General features: G+C 42.2%; 1 protein-coding gene across 15 annotated transcripts in view; it reads left to right on the top strand.

Annotated features, from left to right (window-relative positions):
- The window catches only part of ppfia1 (PTPRF interacting protein alpha 1), a 41,711-nt gene that overhangs the window by 23,349 nt on the left and 2,641 nt on the right, over nt 1-15,721 (top strand). Inside the window, exons 10-30 of one of the 15 annotated variants that reach the window (XM_020602624.1) lie at nt 2,959-3,042; nt 3,372-3,503; nt 3,669-3,731; nt 3,916-3,995; nt 4,079-4,229; nt 4,691-4,696; nt 4,945-5,168; nt 5,323-5,554; nt 5,907-5,984; nt 8,433-8,462; nt 9,627-9,751; nt 9,877-10,049; nt 10,172-10,265; nt 10,716-10,727; nt 11,933-12,014; nt 12,123-12,323; nt 12,733-12,795; nt 13,405-13,431; nt 14,872-15,047; nt 15,305-15,402; nt 15,509-15,684. In XM_020602624.1, coding sequence (XP_020458280.1) covers nt 2,959-3,042; nt 3,372-3,503; nt 3,669-3,731; nt 3,916-3,995; nt 4,079-4,229; nt 4,691-4,696; nt 4,945-5,168; nt 5,323-5,554; nt 5,907-5,984; nt 8,433-8,462; nt 9,627-9,751; nt 9,877-10,049; nt 10,172-10,265; nt 10,716-10,727; nt 11,933-12,014; nt 12,123-12,323; nt 12,733-12,795; nt 13,405-13,431; nt 14,872-15,047; nt 15,305-15,402; nt 15,509-15,684 — 2,307 coding nt within the window. Of the gene's footprint in view, nt 1-2,958; nt 3,043-3,371; nt 3,504-3,668; nt 3,732-3,915; nt 3,996-4,078; nt 4,230-4,690; nt 4,697-4,944; nt 5,169-5,322; nt 5,555-5,858; nt 5,985-8,432; nt 8,463-9,626; nt 9,752-9,876; nt 10,050-10,171; nt 10,266-10,715; nt 10,728-11,932; nt 12,015-12,122; nt 12,324-12,732; nt 12,796-13,404; nt 13,432-14,871; nt 15,048-15,304; nt 15,403-15,508; nt 15,685-15,721 lie in introns of all 15 variants that reach the window. The other 14 variants (XM_020602623.1, XM_020602618.1, XM_020602621.1 and 11 more) reach the window with 14 other exon arrangements.

The following is a 15,721-nucleotide window of genomic DNA, read 5'->3' as shown; positions in this document are numbered from 1 at the left end:
AACCTATACAGACACCTCAGCACCTTATTAGTATTGGATCTGGCATGAAGTAACACCCTTTCAGTGTATTTTTGTTAATGTAATTGAATTGGATTTGAATTTATTTGCTTATCCAGATTTCACAAAACCAGAGAACAGTGCCTACGTTACATTACAGTCTGAAATGAAAATTGTGACATGCAGGTTTAGTTATTGTAGCTATGAGACAACACACAGTACAGAGCAATAGTCTGTGTATTCTAAACTATGTTCTAATGCATTAAAATGTTCAAGCATCTCTAAACATTGTTTATTAATAAAAAGTTTTTACACTTGTTATAAAAATGGAAAACAAAATCTGAGACACTTCCATTTTGTCCCTACACTTTAACTCCTCAGTCTCATATCCCATTTAATCTTTCTTCTTCATATACATTTAATGATCCTGATTAATTTCCTCTTTGCCTTAAGCCATACAGTTGTTATATAGAATATGGCAAAGAGAAAAAATGCCTTAATATTGCCTCCATGCTTTTCGAAGACATCAACATACAGTATATGTCATCCATTCTGTTCACCACCGTGTCACACTTGGAGGAGTTTATAGCAAAGATATTCATCATCTGTCTCATTCCCAGTCTGATGTAACGTCCCTTGCTATATTATTCCTTCTCTAACACAGTCTGTCATCTCTTTGTCTACCTGCTCTGTCTTCAGGTCTGCAGATGAAACTGACAAATTGTTCCATCGTCACCTGTCTGCTTTCTCTGTCCTGCCACTGCATTTAATTGTGCTTAAGCTCAAATTAAATGTATACCCTGTTCTCTCCTCTTGTTTCTTTCTGCCATGTTCTGTTTTTGTGTGGACTTCATGCTGCCCCCACCACCTCCTTGTCAAATCCCTAGTGTGTTCAGTGTGACTCTAAAGGCACTAAGACTCAGAAGAAGGTAGATCAGCTTTACTCACAGAGCTACACATGTCCTCCTGGACACTGGAAACCTCAGTTTTGCTCTGTTTCTGCACTTAACCAGACTAATATAATCTAATGGTAGAATTTACACTCTTAGAACAGCTCAAGGAAAAACAAAAAACAGCTGTGCTTTCCTTAAAATAGTAGAAATTTCAAACAGAAATCTGCATCTCGTACAACGTGCCTGGTTGAGTGTGGTGCCAGACTAAATTTCACAGTATGAAGCATGAGGTCTGGCCCTGACTTGGCCTCCTCTGTTCGCCTGTATGTTTATGTTCTGTGTGCTGATGTTGCTTCATGCTGGTGCCGCTCCTTTTTTTTCTCAGATAGAAAACCCTGAGGTGTGGGGTCTAACACAAACAGGAAGTGCCAGCTGATTTGCTCAAAAACTTGTGGTGACCCTGCCAATTAGACCTTCGAACACAGTGGAACAGGCTGTGTTGGCAGAAAAATGTTTTCCAGCCTACTGGCTCTTAAATAGGAGCCAGTAGGCTGATCATATTTCATATTATACACTGGGCTTGTACAGTATATTTCAGCATACTTAATTGTGGATGGAATATTAAATTAACTACTGCTTCATGAGCCAGTAATCTTCACTCATATGAACATACATACCTGTAGTCATTGGTGGAACCTTGAGGGAAATGCATTATTTTAGACTTGCGTTATGGGAAGTAGCAGCTGCTTATTCTAATCTTTCTTTGGACCTTGCTGCTTTGCTGTCCTCTCCTAATGCAGCTGATGCATGGTTTTTGGCTTTGATGTACTGTAACTCTGAGTTCACATTTTGTAGATAAGTGTTTATCAGGGTATTGATATGGGGAACTCCATCCTTTGGAAGGACCTGAGCTTTGTCACCAAAACCACAAGCAGGAACAAGTTTATTGAGGCCTTTTCTCAGGTGGAGCCTTCTCCAGGATGGATAACGAAACACTGCAGGGGAGATCCAAGCTCTAGAGCAGAGGTCACACTTTCATTTTGACAGAGGGGGTCACAAAAATTCCATCATAATTTATAATTGCCAAACTATATATTTTTTATGATTTAGGCATAGCTTTTTAATTGGATTTAATTTTTGTTTATTTTTTCATCATTATTGTATGGAACAAGTTAATATGCAGCCACTTTTCATACGAGCACATGACTTTTTTCCCCCCACAGTGACAGTGGAGGCCACTAAAAACACTGCAGCCATTGGGCATAAATGAGCAAAAAAGAACACTCCAATTTTACAAAATTAGGCAATTACTATTAAAATATTTGGCTAACTGTATTGAACTAAGCTGACCTACTGTAACTTAGCCAGCTACAGAGGTAACTGACAGTGATTTTTCATCTTTGGACAGACAATTTCTCACGTCAGTTCTAATTTAGATCTCAAAGCTGAATCTGCACTCTGCGGCCGCACTGGAGACCGGACTTTCCAGCTCCACTTCAGCCGAAGTTTTGAAGTCCGGGAACATTTCTCATTGGAAGTGTTTAGAAGTTGCTCTAAATGTGAGATTCCCTGATCCTGAAACACTAATTTCTCCAAGAAGAATTTGCAGCATGTGATCCTTCTGTACCAGAGGCACAGCTGCACCCCTCTGTGTCCCGCCAGAGACGCGCTCCCTGTCCTCCAGTCGACGGCTGTTCAATATGCTGTCAACTCCTGGGTAGCGAGATGCGTTGAATATGGTCTCAGTTGTCCTTCATCCACCACATCAGTTCCTCTTACTTCACCTCATTTCCCAACAAAATAGCAATTATTGGGATTTTTAGTGGCCTTACTGTAAGTTAGGGTAAATTGCTCTCTCTTTTCTTATCTGTCAAATTGACAGATGGCCTTCAGAATTTTCTGTCATTGTTATAAAAAAAAATCCATTAAAGGTGGAAAATATTTGGCTAACGTAACCTCTGCTCTGGAGACATTCTCTTTAGCTTTGAGAGGATTGAATATAATGAGCTGCTGTGATATCTTAGTCCATAAAAGATAAAGATTTTGATCATTGTCCCCCATTTCTCAGGCAGAGGAGCGTCATGGCAATGTGGAAGAGAGACTGAGACAGCTGGAGGCCCAGCTGGAGGAGAAGAACCAGGAACTGCTCAGGGTCAGAAATCTGCTATCATTACACAAGAGCTTTTCCTCATGGTTCTTTTGCTTTTGTTATCATGTGTATCATTTTTTACAGAAGTAGATTGGGAGGCAGAGCCTTTAGCTATCAAGTTCCTCTCCTGTGGAACCAGCTCCCAGTCTCAGTTCAGGAGGCAGACACCTTCTCTACCTTTAAGATTAGACTTAAAACTTTTTTTCTTTTTTTTAAGGGCTTATAGTGATGGCTGGACCTTACTTTGTAAAGTGTCCTGAGATGACTTTGTTGTGATTTGGTGCTATATAAATAAAATTGAATTGAATTAAATGCAGTTGTTGTTTGTATAGGCACGGCAGCGAGAGAAGATGAATGAGGAACACAACAAACGCCTGTCTGAGACCGTGGACAAGCTCTTGTCGGAGTCCAACGAGAGACTCCAGCTCCACCTCAAAGAGAGGATGTCTGCTCTGGAGGACAAGGTGAATAATACTGCTGTGGTTACTGGTGTGGTGATTATGGAATCTAGCAGCATGTTTCTCAACTGTGTGTGTCCCATGACTGTTTGGTAATGGCACCACATTTTATGTCATGGAGCATGGTCAGTAGCTCAGCCAGTGTGTCAGCTTGTTTCTCCCTCTCTTCAGAATAACCTGATAAGAGAACTGGAGCACACCAAGAAACTGATTGAGGAGTCTCACCACGAGAAGGTGAGGGATCATTTCAGCGTGTAAAGCTGATTCTTCCCATGTCTGTGTTTTTTGGGGGTTATCTGGGCTTTTTGTGTGTTTTTATTCTTTAAGCCTAGCAGTGGTAGATGTTTCCTTCAGTGCTGCCTTGCTTTTTTCCACTAGATGACAAAGATATCTATAATTTTTTTTTCTTCTTCTACAGGAGCAGCTCCTGATCCAGATTGAGACTATGAGGCCAGAGAACGAGCCGGGTAGGAGCAGGAGCAACTCCTTATTACATGGGTAAGCAGGTTAATTGGCAGAGATCATAATTTCAGCCTCTAACCTCTGAGTCTTTCTGATTTGTTTTCATGTGTCTCTTCCAGACGGCCTCAGCTGGGTAGCTCCCCAGATTTCAGGTATCCAGTGTCGACTTCCTCAGTGGTAGACAGTAACTCGGACCATTACGGCAGCGCTCTCGTGCTGAAACGACCCCAAAAGGGACGAGTGGCGGCGCTCCGGGACGAGCCATCCAAGGTGAGCATACAAACAACTGTCATATAACATTAGAGCCACATGAACAGTGAGCTTTATATTAAAGCTCATTTGTTAGGGATTGCACCAGACAGTTGGTTCAACTTAACTGGGAACTCTGGGCACTATCTTTGTGTCCCTAGTAGCTTCACAGCTTTTGTTCTGTGCCAAAGCTCAGCATAAACAGACTGTTGTGTAGACACAGAACCTCCAGTGCAAATGATGTGTGTCCAGTTTGGGTACTTTTGAAGAGATGATTGAGAAATTCCTATTAGGTGTTGAACTACTTAAAAATTAACACCAATATATGGTTTTCAAAGAGGTCTTGTTATTTTAATGTTGTCCTCCTCCTGTTACTTAAATGCTGTGCCCTTTTCCCTCTCTGTCTGTTTCAAAGATTTGAGTCTTTCTGATGATTTTATTCTTTTCCATTTCTTTCTCTTTGTTTCCTCTCTGGACATCAGCGACATGTAAGTCAGTGTGGTGGAAATAACAGTAGCAGTTTCTTGTCTGTGTTGCATTAATGATAAATACTTGAGAATCCAGCTAACCATTTATTTTTCTGTTACTCATGTGCCGCCTCCAGCTTTCTAGCTTTTTATCTTTTTATTTCTTAAAAAACCCTTTTTTGCTTTCAATATCTGCTTTTCTCAGTACCTTTATTTCTCTGTCCATTGTCTTTTCATTCATCCTTTTATACCCTTGTGCACTAATCCAGGTGCAGACTTTGAATGAGCAGGAGTGGGAGCGCATGCAGCAGGCCAACGTGCTGGCAAACGTGGCCCATGCCTTTGAGAGTGACATGGACGCCTCAGATCTGGAGGAGGATCGAGAGACGATTTTCAGCTCGGTGGACTTGCTGTCCCCTGGTGGCCAGGCTGATGCACAGACCCTCGCCTTAATGCTGCAGGAGCAGCTGGACGCTATCAACAATGAAATTAGGTACCAGCAGCTACATAGCCAGTACATCCACCAAACCAAAGTAAAATGTTGTTGCTTCATGTACCCCAAGGTATTGTCATCATAAGGTGTTGTGTGTTTTTTCAACACTCGTCTAATTGCAACTTTACCTCCTCTCCCTCCTCTTTACCTGTAGAATGATCCAGGAGGAGAAGGAGAGCACTGCTATCCGGGCAGAAGAGATCGAGTGCCGGGTGGGCAGCGGCGACAGCCTGGGAGGACGTTTCCGCTCTCTTAGCTCCATCCCTCCTTCACTGTGTGCTGGCTCTTCGCTGGGTGGTTCTCCCCCAGGCTCCGGTCACTCCACCCCCAGACGCATTCCCCGCAGCCCCAACAGAGAGCTGGACCGAATGGGTGTCATGACCTTGGTATCACTTTTTTGCTTTTATGTCTCCCAGGAGCACATTTAACTGCTGTTTTAAAATGCGTATGAAACGCTTATACTGCTATAGGCCAATAAGTCTCAGTCGAAATAGTTTCATCTTAGCGTTTTGCTTTATCACCTTCTTGTAGTGCAAGTATAAGAGTATATATTTGTCTGTGTACACTTTAACTCTGTTTCTATTTTGATTTTTCCCTTTTTTGTGCTTCTTATTGTTTTGATTTGTGTACTAATATTTTGTGTGTATGTATGAGTGTGTGTAACCATGCCAATATGTAACTGCCCCATAGCAATATTGCTATGATCCCTGCATCATCCAGAGCTCCCTCTCCCAGCAGACTGTAACTTATCTCCCTTATGGTGCAACTGGCTTCAGTCCTCCCCCTCAAGCCTATAACTATGCACCATACCTCCAGGTACTTTCAGATTTCTCCACAGCTCCCTTCCTTCCCTCTCTGGGTGGGTGCAGTCTGCCGCTTCCTCTGCACTCTTATGACATCTTCAGATACACACAGATACTTTTCTACTCATCCTCCCTGTTGTGTGTTAAATGCCGGAACTTTTCCACCAGCAGTGTAATTGTTTATAGAGGGTCTTTCAGTGGCTTTAGATCACAAAGGGAATGATGAGTAAACAGAAGACTGTTCAGCCTTAGTGCTTTGGCAGCACTGTGAAATGGTGTCAGTTCTCCAGTGAGGTACAGGTAGTTTTTACACGTACGCCTGGCTAGTGAGTGTTTAAAAGAGTTATATGTTTATCTGGAATAAACTGTATTATAAAATGAGCTAAGTCCTTCACAGAACAGATTATTAATTTGTAGAAGACTGTAGGATAAAAGATGACATTAGACCTAGGTCATGGTCACATTTAAGCTCTTGTCAGTGGAGTAATGCCCAAAAAACCAAACCGCAGGCCAGTAGATGTTCAGAGTCTTGGTGTTGTGTCCATATTGTGTCCATAGATACATGTGAATATGTGAACAAAGGGTTGAAAGGGACACACCTTTCAGCTAGCGACCAGACTTCCCTTTTATGGCAGATACTAGCAGAACAAAAATGTTGTTGTTTTGCTTTAGAAACTGGAGAGCACACACCCTTTCTGCACCTGTGAACTCCTCCTTCTCACCTGCGTGCCACTGCTGCTCCAGGCTGATTATCTTTGTGAATCACTGGTCTGAGTAAGAGGCTGTCACTAGTATGTTATTCTGTGTTTGGTAATGAATTCTCTGAACCTGCTGCACACTATGACCTATTTTATCAAATCAGAGAGATAAACTGAGCACATTTACCTTCATCTTAGGAACATAGATAAAGGATCCTGCCTCTGTATGTGTAGATTCACTCCAGAGGTTTCCCCACTCTAGGCTCTCACGTCATAGGGCTCCTTTTGTCTCTGTCTCGGGGTGTACTGAGCTGCAGTGCCTGGTTACCATTGACAGTGACTTGCCTCAGTATGTGTGAATGCCCCATTAGATGAGTCATGTCTCTGTTAGGTCCAGCTAAGAGGTTTTCTTTTTTTTAACATCTCCCCTGCAGCTACACTTTATTGCACAAAACTGTGTTTAAATTCATAACAGTGAGCCAGGTTGGAACTCAGGGCACTACTGTATAATGCCATTAGGTTTTACTGTTGATGGTGGCGCTCATATTGTCAGTCGGTCCATTTAGGAATTTGTGATTGCAATAATTACCTCATTTTCAGAAATGATTTGCCTTTTGTAGTGCTTGCAAGATTTCTGAGAAAAAAGGCTCAGCAGTCACCACCATTTTCCTTTTATCTTCATGTTTATGGAAGTTATGATTAAAATTGAACTTGTCTATTGGCGTTGATGGCAGGGCCATTACTGTCTAATTCAACAGTTGTAGAGGTGTTGTAGCAAATATCAGGACTTCAACAGCTCATCAAGTTTACTGAACTGTTAAACATTACAGGCATACAAGGAGTGCTGTGGTTAGTTTGCCACAAAGGATTGTTAGCTATGTGAAACTAGTCAAAATGTCCCAATTCCCAAAGAAGATGATACTGGAAGAAAAGGAACATTTTGGGTCATTAAATTTATTTTTTTGCTCACTCCCTCAATTTCCTGTTCCTGTTTTCCATTTATAGCTCACTAATCTCTTCCTTCCCTGGCCTCACCTTGTCAGCCCAAAAAGGAAATGAGTGATTTGGTATTTTTGTCCTGGGGGCAGGAGAAACTCCCAAAGAAATGTGGCATGCTGATGGTTTATTTGCTCTGCTAATGCCAGGCCCGTGAGAAATGCACGGAAAAATCCATCCCACCTTTTTAGGTGCACAGTGGAAAATATGACTAGAACAGCGCTGGTTCATAAATTCAGGAGTCACTGCCCTTTGCCAAGTTTATATCACACAAACCATTACCACCCAGAATGCTTGCATTGATATGAGTTAACTGCTCATTTCACTGTCACCCTGTCGTTTAAGAACTCTGATGTTAATCAGATTTGCCCTACTTGATTTGATTACATTTATTTTAATAATCAGTTTGAACAGATTCCAAATATATCAAGTCTGTACTTCTCCCTCTGTTGTCCTTCATTTCTGTGCGCTAGGCTGCACCCATCCACGCTGCCTCGACCTCCAGTGTGCAGGTTTTGCAGCATCTTCCACTCGGGTGCTTCTGCACTACTGCATGTCTTCACTACTCAGTTAAACTGACAGTTTCTCTGGATTTCTGCTGTTTTGTGTGCGTTTGTGTTAGGGTGTGTGCCAGTGGAAATGGGTAAATGTTTATCTTGTTCTGATCTCCTGCTCGTGTGTGTTTGTGCATGGCCTGGTTCCACTGCTGGCCTGTTGTGCGTCTCACTAACTGCTTTTCTCCTCTCTCCTTTTTTGCCATGCTTCAGCCTAGTGACCTGCGCAAGCACCGCAGGAAGGTAATCTAGAGACCTGCTCTTCTAGGCTCTGTCAGCTACCTGTCTATCACATTTACTCTCTTCATCTCCCAAACACAGACCCACAAGTATAGTCCACTGTGTTCAGTTTTAGTTTCTCCATCCCATCCCACAATACACCACTGACTATAAATCTGCAATACAGGACCACAACTGTTCAGTACCAAAGGGGGGGGGGGGCGTGTCGTGTCAGTGTTTCTGCATCTTTTTTGCCTTTGCGAAAGTGATAGTACATCTGTAGTTTATATCCCTGCTGCATTTACAGTCAGTTATCTAGTTCTAATATAGACAAAACAGCCCCCAAACTTTTCGGTCCCAAAGGGGGGGGGGGTCGTGTCGTGTCAGTGTTTCTGCATCTTTTTTGCCTTTGCGAAAGTGATAGTACATCTGTAGTTTATATCCCTGCTGCATTTACAGTCAGTTATCTAGTTCTAATATATTGGCTGCATATGAAAACTGATCTTCTTAATCTATTTCTTGATAATTCAGTTAAACCGGTTAATACCAATTTTGTGTGAAGCACTTTGCAGAATTGATCCTGGGAACTTAAATTTCTTGTACTGTTCATTCAACAAGTGAGCAACACTGTTGTTTCCTCCATTATAAAAGTATATTACGTGCACATAGTAGGCTTAATTAACAAACGCAAACACGGCTCAGAGTTCAGATCAGGGTGCAGTCTTTTCTCAGTCTTGCTCTCTATATCATAAAGATGGTCTTTAAACTGGCTACAGGATGGCCAGAATCAGCGAACCATCCTGAGCCACATCAACCCTGTAAACTGCAGCTGTACCACATAGACTGTGTGTGTTCTTAGTTTATGAAAATGTTGTGACTCAGTGTGTCCAATATATGCAGCTATTGTGTTATTTTTCCATTTCTAATAATGTTTTTATGCAGGCTGTAGTGAACCGCGTACAGCAAGTAACCACTGCATACATATGACACTTGGCACAGATTACTTGTTTACTGAGAAAAGGTGCATATGCAAGGATCAGTCTTGACATTTTCAGAATTGATACTTGATCATTCAAATAAAAGTCACGATTAACCGGCGAATGCCTTCATCTTAATATGTCGTGGGCTATGCAGAGTGAAGTCTGCAGTGATCCGTCTCGCTAACAAATCTCTCCTGCTGTTATGCAGTCTGCTCAGGATGACAAAGCCACCATCCAATGTGAGACGTCACCACCCACCACTCCACGCTCCATGCGCCTAAACAGAGATGCAGGGCTCACTGCCAGCCATGAGGACATTAGGGACATTCGTGGGTATGTCCTGTACCTGTCACCTGGAAAGCATGCTGTATTTTCCCCCCACTTGTTTGGTGTGTTTGTGCTCACCATTCATCTTTCTGTACTCTCTCTATCTAATCACTTGGCCTTTGGATCAATAGCCTGGCTGGTCTGCATGATGGCCAAGGTAGTAACCCCAGCAGCAGTAACAGCAGCCAGGACTCCCTCAACAAAGCGGCCAAGAAGAAGAGTATCAAGTCTTCCATTGGACGCCTCTTTGGAAAGAAGGAAAAGGGCCGACCCAGCGTTCCTGGCAAGGACTCGCCCAACCAAGGTGAGAGACGGTTTTTATTCCACTATAGCACATGTTTATGTAAAAGTCATACCCCTCCATGCTATCTGTGTTGCTGAGCTTCTGGTCTTGTCTGAGCAGGACCATTGTATTTATGTTCCTAGGTGGCACTTCGGAGGCAGAGAGCTCTCCTAAGGATGGCGTAGGAATGGGCACCCTTGGAGGCCCCTCAGAGAAGAACAGGAAGCTGCAGAAGAAGTAGGTGCCTTTCTAAAAATTCCCCTGCCCTCTGCTGTCTACACAGTTGATGTAAAGTGAGAAAAATGTTTGAACATGATGAGATAACTACAGAATACCTAAACTGGAGTAGAGTGTTAGTAGTATAACAGTCGATGGGTCTTATTGTGGGCTTGGTGCTCATGCTGCAGCCCAGGCCTGGCTCGCTCACTCCCTGCCGCCTGGCTCATGCTCACTCCTATCAGCACATCTTCCTTCCATTACACACCCAGTTATTTCCATTGGAGTCATCTCCACCACTTTTTAAAGTTTTTCCCTTTGTTTTTAGTTTCATGCAGACATATTACAAACATCACAAATGTTGTTTTGCTTCCACGTAGCTCTCAAATTAGCATCAATTCATTTCTTTCTCTGTACTGTTTTGCCAACATCCCTCTTCTTTTTATCACCCCCTTCTCATTCCATGTCTAGTCCAAAGACAGGGTAAGTTGGTTCATATTGCTTTTTCTTTGCCTTATCTTCTTCCCACACTTGGCTTCACTTTGACCTCACCAGTAACTCTGAGGACCCTGGCTGTCCCTCCGAATGTCTGATGGCTTTTCCATGCTGCTCTTTACCCTGCCTTTGACAGAGGAGCTTAACTAACAGGAATGTGTGTGTGCTGATTTTTTAGCCCATGACAAATTTTCCTCTTGAAGTTTTCCTGCTGGAGCACGAAGTTATCCAGTACAACTACAGGAAAGATAATTAATGGAAGAATTCAAGCAAATAGTTGTTTTTCGTCTGTTCCTTTCCATAAGTGTGTGGGGTGGTGGGGGGGATCATATAATACATTTCAGCACAAACACTGTGTAGTTGATAACGTCCCCATAATGACGTTTGTGCCTAAGAACATGGTTTGGAGCATCTGTTCATCTTTAATAATGGCAGATGTGCCAAACAGAGGATGGGCTTGTTTGTGCTGCATCACACTGCCTGATCTAGTGGTCAAATACAACTACTTACTTCCTGTTACAGCATCAGTTAATAGATGTTGCTGTGCTTTCAGACAACCTGAATGAGAAGAAGCCCCAGAACCTTTAAGGATTATCCTCTAATGACACTGTTACTTTATGACAAGCTTACAATGTGCATGAAATGAATGTGAATATTTAGGAAGCCATTGCAACAGTTTCTCTGCCCTAAGTACTTCCCTCTGCGCATGTATTATCCCCTAAAGTTGTAGAGGCATGCATCCATATTGAGTAGACTCTCAAAGCACTGGTTCTTGATGAAAACGTAACTGACTAATAAAGTTCTCAGTCCTGGAGTCCGGACTGTGACACCCAGCCATCTCCCAGCCCCACTTGGTTGATCCTGGGTGGTCAGGGCGTGAAAAATACTGAGGACGTTTATGAACATCTGGGCTCTTTTTAAACTAGTGTTTTGTTAATACGATTGACTGCTGATGCTCTTTCAGAGGTTTTCAGGTGAGTGGGTTCTTATTTTGAGTCTGGGTGTTCATTTCCTTGTTTTCTCTCAAGCTCCTGCTCTCTGTTTTGAGTGTGCATGTCAGTTAATGTCTTTGGGCTTGTTTACATGTGACTGATTGAGTGCATATTGGGAGTTTACAACAGGTTGTGTATTTACTGGGGTTTTGGGCCATATGAATTCGTATATTGGCTTGAATGTATATTTTGTTTTCTCAGGCATGAATTACTGGAAGAAGCTCGCAGGCAGGGCCTTCCATTTGCCCAGTGGGACGGACCAACAGTTGTGGTTTGGCTGGAGGTACACAACTGATCTGAAATCCATTCAAAACAGGAACATGTCTGTTAGCTTTTTTGCTTTTCATTTTAACAGCTCATAATTGTCACTCATGTGCCCCCATCTGGCCAGCTGTGGGTGGGCATGCCAGCCTGGTATGTGGCTGCATGCCGTGCCAACGTGAAGAGCGGAGCCATTATGTCAGCGCTCTCAGACACAGAGATCCAGAGGGAGATAGGAATCAGCAACCCATTGCATCGTCTGAAGCTTCGCTTGGCCATCCAGGAAATCATGTCCCTCACCAGCCCTTCTGCCCCACCCACTTCAAGAACGGTACTCACCTGTTGGGTTACTGTGTTGTCAAAAACACACACACATCACTGTTTGTCACATTAGTACAGATAATACTGAGACACGTTGCCTTTCCAAAGACTTGGTGATGCCTTTGAGCTCTGTGTCGACCAATTCTGCCTTTCCAAAGACTTGGTGATGCCTTCGAGCTCTGTGTCTACACATTTTTGTCACCTGTTTAAACATGACACTTTTATTATATTAACACCTTAACTACATAACATGTACTAATGATGGGATCATCCTGCATCTGATTTTATCTTCATTCTTTTGCTAACAATGATCACAGTTAATGAACAAACATTTCTTGATCTTCTCTCCAACCTGCTTCCTCACGCCTCTCTGCTTCCACAATTCTGTCACTTATGATTGGGGGGTGTCACATGATCAGATCACAGGAAATGTTTGGGTCACACATGAAGAAATGGAAAGTTTGGCAGCCACACCTCCCACGGTTAGTGTACCCTGCCTTGGCTGGACACTGATGCCTTTTCTGTATTTGTGGTGACTGTCGAGACTCGTTCCAAGTTTCCTTTGACCTCAGTAATTGTTTGCTTATACTGTTGTTTCACATGCCATCGCAGTCTTTCACTCCAGTATAATCTAAAATATTAATATAAAAATCAGTTTCTCACAAGGCACCTTGGAACAGGGTCATGTTCTTTTTGCTAGGTTATTTTTCTTTCCTCCTAGTTGGTATTAATAAATCTCATTTTACATAGTGTGTGTGTGTGCCTTTACATTAGTTAGTTGTTTGTGTGTCAACACTGTTTAGTTTTACATCATGCTGCTCCTATTCATGCGGTGGATTTTTAGATACAGATTAGTATATGCCAAGATACAAAAACACATTTGCTATTTAAAAATTACATAGTAGAATCCATAATAGCAGACTTCCATTTTAATTCATCATCCACTCCTACAATCTGTGCTTGATATTGTTTATTTCCTGTTTGATGCCTTACTATTGCTTTGTGTGGCTTCTTATGTTAACTGGTTTCCTCACTAACCCCTCGCCTGTCTTTTCTTCTCACCATGTTCACTTTAACCATGCTAACACCAGGAGGATGACGAGGGTAGCTGGGCCCAGGTTTGCACACATTTACCAAAAAACCCAACCTATAATAAATTTAATTATATCCACAACACCAGTGTTCATTGGTTTTAAATATCTGTCACAGTTTTCTGCTTGTATTTATTTACAGTTGACTTTTCATTAAGGGTTCATTCACAATAAGAGTTAAATTGTATAGTTTTACATTATTGTATTGGTTTATTTGTACACAAGGATCATTTGAACCTGGATTCCCATTAAATACTAAGTGCAATCAGAAGTAATGTATTCCAGCAGAAAGTCCAAACCATCCTCTGGAAATAACCCCGCTACATTAATTGTATAATTTAAGGTTTCCAGTATGGTTTAACCCAAATACTCCTGAATACAAATCACATTTTGAACTAGGAGTCTAGGTTCAGGCAGATCTTAGACAGAAGATCCTGTCATCTAAACCATCTGCAGAGGCGGCCAGAGACCAAATTGACAAAGGGATTAGCTTTTACATAATAACAACTGGAGATACTACAAATGCTGAAAACCCAGTACACTAAAGTGTTATTTGTTAATCATAAATCAGATTCCATTGTTTCTGCTCAGTGTGATGTATTTTGTAGTACAGTTCACATCTTTAAGTCTGTTGCTTTTCTTTTCAGTAACAGCTCGATGGTTTCATCTAGTGGTTATCTAGCTGAAGTGCAGGCATGAGGTTTTAGAAGGAAACCTGTGGTGACTGGTTTGTCATCACAGATTTAGTCACTTGTGGTTAGTATGCAGTGAGTTTGGTTTCCTGTGTGAAAACCACAGTGACAGAAGAGTTCACAAACAGCTGTGAGGATGATATCAAAGGAAGTGACTTCTATATTAAAGCCCTTAAAAAATGATTAAACGTGAATAAAGTTAGTAAAGATTGTAGATTCACTAGAACATGGTCTGCCTTCAATATGATATGGCATTTTATTCACTTGTGTCTAAACAGTAGGACTAAGGCCACATTCCTTCATATCTGGGCTTCTCTTACATCTACCAGAAAAGATGGTGTACAAGTAAAAATAAACTGAAGAATATATGTGATGGTCATGTACTTGAAAATGGTGAATTCATTGGAAGTTGAATATTCTAATTTAGCACTTGTACAGACAAAATACTTTGTTTTTATTGTAATGCTTATTGCACGTTAACAGTTGATGCTAGAACTGTCTACATATACACTAATACAGACAAATTTTTTCATTGTGTCTGCCTTTTAACAATCAAACAGACCCATTAAGATGTGTAAGATTGCCGCAAAACATAGGTGGACCTTGGTTGACTGCTGTAAAGTATTCAGCAGGTCAGCGTGGAAGGTGGCTGTTAGCTTGTGTGTTTGCTAGCTATTGTTAATTATTTCAATATTGTGAAGAAATAATTACCTTTATCCATATAAACAGCACTGTTGAACACACGCTCACAGAGCCCTCTCTCCTCTGCTCGTAGACGCTGGCGTATGGAGACATGAACCACGAGTGGATTGGTAATGAGTGGCTGCCCAGCCTGGGTTTGCCACAGTACCGATCCTACTTCATGGAGTCCCTGGTGGACGCCCGCATGCTCGACCACCTCACCAAGAAGGACCTTAGGGGACAGCTCAAAATGGTAGACAGCTTCCACAGGTAAAACACAAGTCCAGGGCAGGATTTATGTACCGGTAATCTTTTTTTTTCTCAGTGAATGGCCTGAAGAGACCAAAGCCAACACAGACTTTATCCAATTTAACAACTGTTGTATGTGTATCCAAAGCTTAATCCTGTGTGCAGTACAGCTTCTTTTGTTGTCCAAGAACCGCTGACAAATGGGAAATACTAATGTGAAAGACAATGTACATCAGCTAAATAAACAGTAAACAACTGCAAGCGTGTCTTTAAAACAGGAACAGTTTTCAGTGTGGAGTGATGTGTCTGAGAAGGCTCAACTATGACAGGAAGGAGCTGGAGAGGAGGAGGGAAGAGTCTCAGCTGGAGCTCAAGGGTAACTCTACTGTTCATTAGTACAGCCAGATACCAGTACCTGCCCACCCGCGTGTCTCTTTAAATTACACTGAAGCTTGAGTTCTCTCCATGTTGTGTTATTTCAGACGTGCTGGTGTGGAGTAATGAGCGTGTGATCAGCTGGGTTCAAGCCATCGGGCTAAAAGAGTACAGTGGCAACCTTTATGAGAGTGGAGTCCATGGAGCACTGCTGGCCTTGGATGAAAACTTTGATCACAACACCCTGGCCCTGCTGCTGCAGATCCCCACACAAAACACACAGGTACGCTTGCATACGCACACCTGATGTCTAGCGTCAC

Source organism: Monopterus albus, unplaced genomic scaffold (genome assembly GCF_001952655.1).
Source record: "Monopterus albus unplaced genomic scaffold, M_albus_1.0 scaffold57.1, whole genome shotgun sequence".
Classification (NCBI taxonomy): Eukaryota; Metazoa; Chordata; class Actinopteri; order Synbranchiformes; family Synbranchidae; genus Monopterus; species Monopterus albus.
The sequence above is the reverse complement of the archived record's forward strand: the minus strand, read 5'-3'. Positions and strand labels throughout refer to the sequence as shown.